At 42.3% G+C, this 11,043-nt stretch overlaps 1 protein-coding gene across 1 annotated transcript in view; it reads right to left on the reverse strand.

Moving 5' to 3' along the window:
- The window catches only part of CMTM6 (CKLF like MARVEL transmembrane domain containing 6), a 40,750-nt gene extending 30,281 nt beyond the window's left edge, over positions 1-10,469 (reverse strand). Inside the window, exon 1 of the mRNA XM_080672519.1 lies at positions 10,266-10,469. Coding sequence (XP_080528645.1) covers positions 10,266-10,403 — 138 coding nt within the window. The 5' untranslated portion in view covers positions 10,404-10,469. The remainder of the gene's footprint in view (positions 1-10,265) is intronic.
- Between the last annotated feature and the right edge of the window lie 574 nt (positions 10,470-11,043).

Below are 11,043 nucleotides of genomic sequence, written 5' to 3' on the forward strand. Positions count from 1 at the left end.
TCGGCCTGTGGACTGAAGGGTCCCGGGTTCGATTCCGGTCAGGGGCATGTACCTTGGTTGCGGGCACATCCCCGGTGGGAGGTGTGCAGGAGGCAGCTGATCGATGTTTCTCTCTCATCGATGTTTCTGGCTCTCTATCTCTCTCCATTCCTCTCTGTAAAAAATCAATAAAATATATTTAAAAAAAAAAAAAAAAGAGGTGAGAGAGCATGGCACCCTCCTTCCCCAGTGCACACACATATATCCCACCAACCACAACTCAACTGTGAAAGCGAGTTGAGTCACCATGACTAAAGTGTCCAGTTTGAAGGAAGAAGATAGCAGCACAAAAATGTTTAAATGAGACAGGAGGTAAGCAGAAGCCAGATCTAAATGTCCTCTTTAGTTTAAGGACTCTGGATTCTAAGGGATTTAAAGCAAAGGGTAACAAGATCAGGTTCTTGCTTTTAGTAGTTCTCACGAGCTACAATATGGAGATGGGACTGGAGGAAGGACCAAACTTGGGCAGACATCTAGTCGGGAAACTGACGTATGACGTCCCGGAAAAGAGAGCGCCCAGGGCAGCTAGCAGTAATAATGGATGAGAAGAATGGTAATCACTGAGAAGTGCAGTAGGAGCCCTTATTAAACAGGATGAATAACAACAGAGTAGGAAACAAGATAATACTGAAACATATGTACTGAAACACTTGAACTTAACACAAAACATTGATTCACCAATCATTTGAAGTGGGCCTTGTCTCAGAGTATGAGCCTACAAAATTGGAATTCCACATTGTGTTTTTTGTATTAATCCCTCTCATCGTTTATGATAACCACTCCCAGACTGAGAGTATTGGAAGGGGAGCAAGCTCTTGGACACTGATAATCAGGGTACAGAACCTTTCCAGAGTTGGACCAGCCTTTCACAGTTGTCTTGCTCTTAATTCCATAGCAAATATTTTAGTAATTTATTTTTCCGTCTTTCCAAAGCATATTTTAAAATATACTTTTATTGATTTCAGAGAGAAAGGGAGAGAGAAAGAGATAGAAACACCAATGATGAGAGAGAATCATTGACCGGCTGCCTCCTACTGGGGATCGAGCCCGCAACCTGGGCATGTGCCCCTGACCAGAATTGAACCCAGGACCCTTCAGTCTGACCATAAAAATTATAAGTAGTACAAACCATTATGGGAATATCGTAAGTCAACTGATGGCAGAGGTTAAGAGTAAAGAGTGGCCTGGCCAGTGTGGCTCAGTTGGTTGGGCATCGTCCTGTGCACTGAAAGGTTGCCAGTTTGATTCCCAGTCAGGGCGCATGCCGGCATTTCGGGCTCCATACTCAGTTGGGGCGCATACAGAAGGCGGCTGATCAATGTTTCTCTCTCCCTCTCTCTTCCTCTCCCTAAACAAAAAAATTTTTTAAATAACAATTAAAGAAAACAGAGTGAAGAGTGATCCAGAGGGGCCAGTAAGCCCCATGGCTGTCCAGGATAGACGGGAATGAGTCAGAGTGACTTTTTGCACTGAATGAAGAATGGTTAACTCCGGTTGATTTGGCAACTCAATTAAATGGAGGTGGGTTTTAACAGTGTTCCCACTGTTGTACATACATGTGGTATTAATATACTGATGCTTCACTGCAGAAAGAAGAGTTTTGTTTTACTTTTTAAGAGGCAAGGCTGTTGGGAAGAGAATAAATTCAGTTTTAATTATACTATGTATGAGGGCTCTATAGAAGAGTTAGGATATATAGCTCAGAGGAGAGGTGTGAGGTGGAGATAAAGATGTGGGACCTTGGCCAGGTAGCTGAGTTGGTTAGAGTATCATCCCAATACGCCAATGTTGAGGGCTCCATCCCTCGTCAGGGCACACACAAGCAACCAAGAATACCTAAATAAGGGAAATGACAAATTGGTATCTCTTTCTCTCTCTCAAAAAAAAAGAGATGTGGGAGTCAGCCAGTGAGATCTCCTAGAATTAGGAGAACTCTGAAGAACCCACAGATTTAAGGGATATGCAGAGGGGAGACACCAACAAAGGACCATTAGGAGTAGTAGTCCAAGAGGTAGCAGACCAAGAAAAAAGTATTTCTATGAAGAGAAAGGGATCCAGAGTGCTGAATGCTCCTTAGGGGTCGGGTAAGAACAAAACTGAAATACATTAGACTGAGCTGCAAGAAGGTTGCTGGTGACATCAGCAAGACAACTTCAGGGTAGGCATACCGGGAAGCTTAGCCCGCAGTAGTGCACAATGGGAAGTAAGGGGAAGACAAGGCAGTGGAGTACAGACAGCACAGGCGAGATGTGTGGTTTCAAGAGTGGCCAGACAGGGTAGTAGTAGATGAGGTCAAAGGGAAGGGAGTTACGAGATGGGAGAGAACTGGGTGTGTTTAAATGCCTCTTCAGCAGAAATCAGTAAGATGGGTGTGTCTAAAGACAGGAAGAAAAGAGGCTCTTCAAAGGTAGGATTCAGAGCTCAGGTGTGGGACTAAGTTCTCTCCAGAAATAAGAGGGAAGAAAGTGAAGGGAGTTTTACTTGGGCTGTTTGTGTGGGTTTTGAGGATGCTGAGGGAGTTTCCTCCTGAGCGTTAAAACTATCAAAATAACTGATGACCCAAGTAGATACCTATCAGGAAATGCCATCTCACCCAAGTCAGGCCAATAGAAGCAACCAGATATATTAAGGGCAACAAAACTGCTACCAAAGTCAACAGATACATTTCATAGTGTATAATAAAAATTTTAACCTATAAAACATTTCCATACAAAAGAAGTCAATGGTACAGTTGGAAAACAGTTTAGCAGTTTCTTTACACTTGATCTTAGCCAAAAGGCCGAGAAGCGATTAGCAGTTTCTTTAAAAAACTAAGCATGCAACTGCCATGAACCCAACAATTGTATTTCTGCACCTTGCATCCAACCAAGAGAAATGAAAACTTATGTTAGTGCAAAATTGATACATGAAGGTTCATAACAATTTTATTCACAATAGCCCCAAACTGGAAACATTCCAGATGTCCTTCAATGGTTAAGCAAACTGTGGTAGGTACAGCCATACTACAGAATACTACTTAGCAACAAAAAGGAACAAGTTTGACATATGCCACAACCTAGGTGAATCTCCAGAGAATTATGCAAAGTGAAAAAAATTTAATTTCTAAAGGTTATAGACTGCATGATTCTGTTTATATAGCATTCCTCAAAAAACAAAGACTATAGAGATGAAGAAGAAATTAGTGGTGCCCAGGGGAGAGAGGAGTGGTGTGGCTAAAACGGAAGCATGTGGGACCCCGTGGTGATGGACAGTTCTAGATCTTGATTGCAGCAGTGCTTACAGGAAGCTACACACGTGATAAAATTGCGTAAGAGTAATGTGCGCACCCATACACCCATGCACACATACAGGACCTCCCTGTACGTTTTTTGCAAGTTGCTGTGAATCTATAGTTACTTCAAAATAAAAGGTTTTTTTTTAAAAAAAGGTCAAATCTAAATTGGTATCTAAGCGTCTAAGGGATTTCCCCCCTTCTACTGAGCAATACAAAATTCAGATATCCCCACAACTTCAAAGAATCTATAGAAAGACAAAAATAGAGCCTACTGCTATATTTCCTGTTTAGTGAAGCATAAAACCATCCAGTATATCCCCAACAACTTCCTTCACACAGACATTAGGTGAGGTATTTCCAATCACTAAACCACAGGATATAAAGGCCACACCAAGACAAACCCCAGAAGGTCATTGTGTAAAGGTACTTCCTTAGGCTCCCGTAATTATAGTTACGGGATGAGTCTTTTACAGGTCTAGAGTATAATAAAATACTGTCTAATATTCCATATGCCCTACTCTTGCCTCTATCTTAGGAGTTTCTCTATGAGGAATTTGCAAAATACACCTCAGTTGTATAAAAGCCAATTAATTATAAGATAGCCTAAAACTCTAATTGAGGTTTTAGAATAGCTGAAGCAGGTTTATTACAATAACTAGATTATCAGGAACACTCATCTGTGTAGGCTGACCAAAAAAGAAATCTTTTCTGTAGTGTCAATACAGACTGCTTATCTAAGTCTTAGGAAGAAAAGGACAGGTTCCAGCTTGGCCAGAAGCAATCAGTGCCAAGTAATTACAAGTCCTGTTCCAAACTTATTATCAGAAGTCTTTCTTACTAACCATAAGCCTCGGAGCAGTATTAAGAGGCGGGTTCTGCATGGGTGTCCTAAGAGACTGAAGGGGTACAATATCAAGTTTGGGCGTTTCCTAATGCCGGTTCCCATGTAAAGGCCAAGGAATTAGCACTATGAGCTATATTCAGTTTGAAATTTACTCCTGACTCCCCATCTCTAATGCTATTAAGCTTCCTTGATAGCCCCCACAGCACTATACAGTCTGTAGTACAAAATAAAATGTTCATTTCACGGTATGTACAAATAATGAATCATTATGTTGGACACCTGAAGCAAATATAATGTTACATTTCAATTATAGCTCAATAAAAATATAAAAAATAAAGTGTATTTGAGTATTATGTATGCAGCATTAAAATATGCATAGGAACATGTGATGACAGAGCAATAAGACCAATGTTCAAGACAATAAGAACACGATATATTTTGTATCTCACAACTGAGTGTTCATTAATCTAAGTTCAGGAAATATCAGGAAAATGTTCACCTGGACTAAGAGTAGCTCAAGAAGGATGGGTAGAAAAGCAAGACTCAGACCAGAGCCAAGAGACACACAGGGTCCAGGAGGGGGATAAACAAGAACAGATTCAGGAAAGCAAGAATTTGCCCAGCCGGTATGGCTCAGTGCTTGAGCACTGACCTAGGAACCAGGAGCTCACGGTTGATTCCCAGTCAGGGCACATGCCTGGGTTGTGGGCTCGATCCCCAGTAGGGGGAGTGCAGGAGGCAGCCAGCCGATCAATGATTCTCTCTCATCATTGATGTTTCTGTGTCTCTCCCCCTTCTCTGAAATCAATAAAAATATATTTAAAAAAAAAAGAATTAGCATGGTAATCCTCAAAGGATAATAAGGCAACTGACCTAACTGGATGGGGAGTGTTGAGAAAAAAGGTTAAGGTGTTGGGTGTGGTTATGTGAAAATCATACCAGGGAGCATGGACTTCTAGATAAAGACAACAGGGGCTGCCTGCCTGGTTTAGCTGGATAGAAAACAAAAGGAACAGAGACTGGGTGGGGCCTGAAGGAACAGCATAGTTCCAGAGTCTGAGGGAAAGCAAGGAACACCAGACAAGCAAGTCATAGGACGTTTTGCACTTCTTAGGAAAACTCCTTTGAAAAGCAGTGATGCTGGGTACTGTGAGAGTGTGAGGGGTGTAGTGTGGCTTGTTTTATTTTAGTCATATTTTTAGTTGGTGTTTTTTCTAAGCAGACAATTTCTAAGCACGAAGACATCATACAAAGCATTGCTTACTAAATGTGAAGCTAACCCCCTAACGACAGGACACTAATGCTGCTCCTTCTAATGCCATAAAATTTTACCCAAATATATTTAAGGGAATTATCAAGCTTTGGGAGTTAGGAGGGCCTTTGGAAAGCATGTAGTCTCCCACCCGCAAGTTTACAAATGATGGAATTAATCTCTGACAGGTTAAGTCCCAAGTTAGCCAGGCACAGACAAGAACCCAGGTCTCCTGACTCTTTTTTTTTTTTTTTTTTTAATATATTTTATTGATATTTTACAGAGAGGAAGGGAGAGGGATAGAGAGTTAGAAACATCGATGAGAGAGAAACATCAATCAGCTGCCTCCTGCACACCTCCTACTGGGGATGTGCCGGCAACCAAGGTACATGCCCTTGACCGGAATCGAACCTGGGACCTTTCAGTCCACAGGCCGATGCTCTATCCACTGAGCCAAACCGGTTTCGGCTCTCCTGACTCTTACTCTGTACTTGTTTCTCCCATAAAACACTATTTATTAAGTTCATTTAATGACTAAGTATGTTTGTGTAGGTTTTCCCTGTAAGGTTGGGTTTTTGAGGTTACAACCATAGTGTTGTGCATTTCCCCTTTTGCTGTTAAATCACACATTAAAACTAATTTCCCAGGGTCAGCACATCTGGGAAGTCTTCGTGACTAAAATATGGTCTTACAGTTCTAGTGATTTAAACATTCAGATAATTACTATCCTGTGCCTCTCTCCATTTCAATTTCACTACCTTTTCTGAAACTTCGTCTTCCTTAAAATTAACAGTCATTGCATTAAGAATTAATTCTCCATCATTTATTTAAAGTGGATTATGAGAAAATTTCTTATAAAAAGAGCTTTTTAATGTTTTCCACTAATTATAAAACTCCATCTACAAAATTATGGTAATTTGTGAATTAATGAACTTATAGTCATATGCAAGGTTCAAGTAAACAAATCTGTCAGCCTGAAGTTAAGCTAGGCTTCCCTTGCCTTAGGCCAGGTGGGGAACAACCAAACCGGGGGCTATATAAGGCTCTCGAAATCATTGGTCTGGCCCTGCCAAGGCAACCACCAGTGGGACTCAAAATTCGATAAACCTAGGAGTTTTATGCATAGCAGCATAAATTTGTATTACGTGAATTATATTAAGTGAATGATGTTAGAAATATCCAAATGGCCCTTGGCAGAAAAGAGGTTCCCACCCCTGCCTTATGCAAACATTTACTCTCACAAAGGTTCAAAGATAAAATTTGTTGACATTATGGATCTTCCTCAGGTAAAAATGGAGCATTTAAAATTGAGTACATACCATTTTCACATTTAAATAATGAAAAGAGGACCAGTATAATATAAATTGCTTCTAAGTGATTTGTCTCGGCGCTTATAGAGTAACATTATTTATAATTTAATAAATTTAAATCACTGGTGAATGAAACTGCCTGCTTCATTATAATCACAGTACTGTGCAGCCCTTAGGACATTCAACTGGTACCATAAACACAATATCAGCCTGTTGCAGAGAGAATATTACACATATTCAGATCACTGCACCAGCTTACTAGACAGGAATTAGGTTGTCAAAGGCAATTCACCCCTTAAAACAAAAACAAACTCTATCAAAAGTAACAATAACAACCAAAAACCTCACAAAATAAAATACATGGGTATAAGGACCAATCTAAAGATAGAATAAACTGGTAATAAACTGAATGCATAAAATTTACGTCTGCAATGACTCCTTATAGTGAATTCCTAGCTGAACCTTTATTCTTCTTCAGCTCTGGAGGATGCTTATGTTTTGAACTAGCCTCTGACAAAATTAAGGTCATACATGAATGATAGACAAAGCTGTACAACTCCAACTCAGGAGTTACATCCATATAACTCGGGAGCTAAGTCACACTCTTCTGTCTCTAAACTCCCTTTCTACGTTTGCAGGCTCCACTCTCTACCCCTTTGGTGTTCAGTTCTGTACCAGCATGCCCCACAGAGCCTCAGAAATTTGTAAAAACTATCTTAAGGAGTGGAAAGAATCTCAAAGGAAATCCATTTCAATCTCCTAGGACTCTAATCTAAGGATTCCTAAGTGAACAGTCTCTGGCTTTTTAAGTTTTAAGCAAGGTTTCTTTCTCGTTGAGGTCTTTGAGAATCTGATAAGATGTATGAGTTCAGAATCACATACACAAATACAAAAATGCACTACATTTTGACTAAAATGTCACAGGGCATGCAGGTCCCTTGTTAAAGTATCTCCTCTTCTGATTATGAATTTCTCCATTACAGTGTTTGGTTATTGGAACTCTGAAATTATTATTATTTTTTTAATCCTCACCCGAGGATATTTTTCCATTGATTTTTAGAGAGAGTGGAAGAGAGAGGGAGAGACAGAGAGAAACATCAATGTGAGAGAAACACATCGATTGGTTGCCTCCTGCACGCGACCTCCTCCACCCCCGGGCGGGGAAGAGCCTGCAACCGAGGTACAAGCCCTTGACCGGAATCCTGCCCTTGACTGGAATCGGCCAGGACCCTTGGGTCCGTAGACCGATGCTCTACCCACTAATCCAAACCGGCTAGGGCATGAAATTCTATTTAATTTTAAAAAATAAATCATCCTATATAATAAAAGGCTAATATGCAAATTGTCCCCATGGCAGGAGTTCCACCGACCGGGAGTTAGACCACCAGGGGGTGGCACAGAACATGGCAGGTGTCAGCGCAGCGCTGGCCCCAATCGCCCTCCCAATCACCCCACCAGTCACCCCATAGATCAACCTTGATCACCAGCCAGGCCTAGGGACCCTCCGTGCACGTATTTTGTGCACCAGGCCTCTAGACTAAAATAAAACAACCTAAACAAAGAATTTGAGTTAAGGCAAACAAGACTTTGCCTGCTGCCCCAGGCTGGATGACAGTTTTAATTTACTTAGGACTTTCTGTGTGACTCCTGTAATATACTGTTGGGAAGAGATAAGACATTATTAAAACAAACAAAAGCAGGAACAAAAAGACAACCATTAAAATGAAATTAAGAAATATTGTTTAAAATGTATATTATAGAAAGCATTCTTACAATATTACAAGTTCCCCAAAAACAAACTAATAGAGTTCAAAAGAGACATTAGTTTTTATTATCCTCTTTCTCCTTGTGGATGATGGAGAACAAGCAGGAATAGTCTAACAACCTGGCAAGGCAAATTCATCTTCCCCTCTTCTGTAAGTCCAGGTTAAGTCTATCACCAAAATTTCTAGCTGCATTCTATTCTGAAGATACACAACTATAGTTTGTTACACTATAAATATGGTCATAAAAAATCTTTCTGATTAGGAAGAAAAAAATAAAGGCAACTGAAAATAGATTTAATAATGGGCAACAGATGAATATCGATGGTGTCTTTTAAGCAGTAAGAATGCTTCAGATTAATATTCATTCTTTTCTGCTCTAAAGAGTTCCTCTCAAGTAGCTCTACTGCAGAGACAGCTGAAATCTGAAAGTCATGTGAGAGCTGGCAAGAGGAAGAGCAGAAGGAAGCACTTCTGGATAGAAGGACTGAATAGGTGATGCAAGAAATAGGGAGCCCTGCGGCTTGAAGAACCTAAAAGGCCTACCTACTCGGGAGGCTGGAGGGACAGAGCCAGAACCTAGGGATCCACAGGCCAAACTACCACTTGCCTAAGTGATTTCCCAATTACTGTAGTGCCCGTTTCCTGCTATTCTATTCAATAAAAGCAGGTCACCTGACTTCTAAGAACATAAGCTCTGGTTATCCGAGTTCTAAGAATTTAAGTCCCTCCCAAAGAAACTAATGGCTATTTTTACTTGGGATGGTTTTATAAAAAAACACACAAACCACCCTGTACACATTCTAAGCAGCCTGATTTTTCTGTCTTGCAGAAAATGTTGCTCACCGTTGGTTAAAACAAAACACAGGAGCTCAATGTATGTAAACAGAATTAAAATTTAAATCGCAAAGGTGTTTTGATATTTTCACTAATAGGTTTAAGGTACCTTCACTGCCTACAGTAAACTAAAATTCCATGAAATTGAAGACACCGTGCCCTACTTCTGCTACCTGCCCTCAAACACAAAAAGCTGTCCTTTTGACTTTGTCCTTCGTTCACACATGTTGCCCATGCAGAAGTAGTTCTTTTCCCATCAATAGAAAACTTCTGGGAGGCAATTTATTGAACACACACATCTCAATGCCAGTGCGTGTCCATCAGATGACCCCATGGGCTCGCACCAGGAAAACCGCAAGAACCAGGGAAAGATAAAAAGCACTTGGCAGTCTAAATGCAGGTCCTTTGGGAGATAATGCAGAGGAACAGCGGGGAGGAGAAACGAAGGTGGCTACAGAGTAAATGAGAAGTCCAAGTTGAATCGATCACCAAATTTTCTAGCTGTATTCTATTCTGAACATACACAACTACAGTTTGTTAAACTATAAACAAGGTAATGAAAAACTTTACTTGAGCTTTGCTATTTCTGATTAGGAAGAACAAAAATAAAGACAACTGAAAATAGATTTAATGGGCAACAGATGAATATCGATGACGTCTTTTAAGCAGTAAGAGTGCTTCCGATTAATATTAATTCTTTCCTGGACCCACCTAACTCGTTCAGCGGCCCTCCATCGCCGTCGGGGACCCACCTGGGGACCAGGGGCCGCCCAGCGGGAGGGGTGGCGGCCGAAGGAACCGGGGTGTGGAAACGGCCGCTTCCTGAACCACCAGGTTGCGGAGAGGCGGCTGGGCGGCCTCCCCAGCCCACAGGCCGAGGGCCCAGGACCGGAGCCGAGGACTGAGCCCCTCCCCGCCCGGTTCGCTCACCTCGGCCGGGACTTACCAGCTGCAAGCCCTTGAGCACGCGCCGGGGCAGAGGGAGCCGGCCCAGGTTGCAGTAGGCGGCGAAGCCGCTCCGGGCGCCCCTGGCCGGGCCCGGATCCTCCTCGGTGGTGGGGCGGTACACGGCTCCGTTCTCCATCGCCCAGGCCGGGGAACACAGCGACCACGGCGGTGGTGGTGCGGACTTCACCGACTTCAGGCGTCCCCGGGCGGAGCCGTCACTTCCTGGGCCTCCGCCTGGACATCCGGCGGGCTCCGCCCCGGCCTGGCCCCTTTCCCTGGCCCCGCCCCCTGTCGCCCATAGGCCTTTCCCACCTCATCACGCGCCTCGTAAAGACCTGGGGATCCCCGGCTGGGCTGCTCAGCTGAGAGCATCGGATCCACAGGCCAAGGTTGTGGGTTTGATCCTCAGCCGGGCATGTACAAGAATCAAACAATGAATGCATAAATAAATGGAACAACAAATCAATGTTTCTCTCTCTCACTCTCTCAAAACTCAATTAAAAAATACAAATAGACAAAAGATCGGGGGAGGCTTTCACAGGAATAGCAGGTACACAGGTCCTAAGAACCAAATGAGCTTGGCTCATTCTGAAACCAAAGACTAAGCCAGGGAGAAGGAGAGGAGATAAATTGGAGATGTGGGCAAAGGCCAGATAATGTAGGGGCCTATAGGGTACCCTAAAGGGCAAGTGAAGAAATTGAATTTGATTTTAAGTGAAATGGGTTGTCTGGAAGGCCTTTGAGGCATGTTACCTTCTGCATCTCTTAATTTCTTT

The sequence above is a fragment of the Plecotus auritus genome (assembly GCF_963455305.1).
Source record: "Plecotus auritus genome assembly, chromosome: 6".
In the NCBI taxonomy this organism is placed as follows: domain Eukaryota; kingdom Metazoa; phylum Chordata; class Mammalia; order Chiroptera; family Vespertilionidae; genus Plecotus; species Plecotus auritus.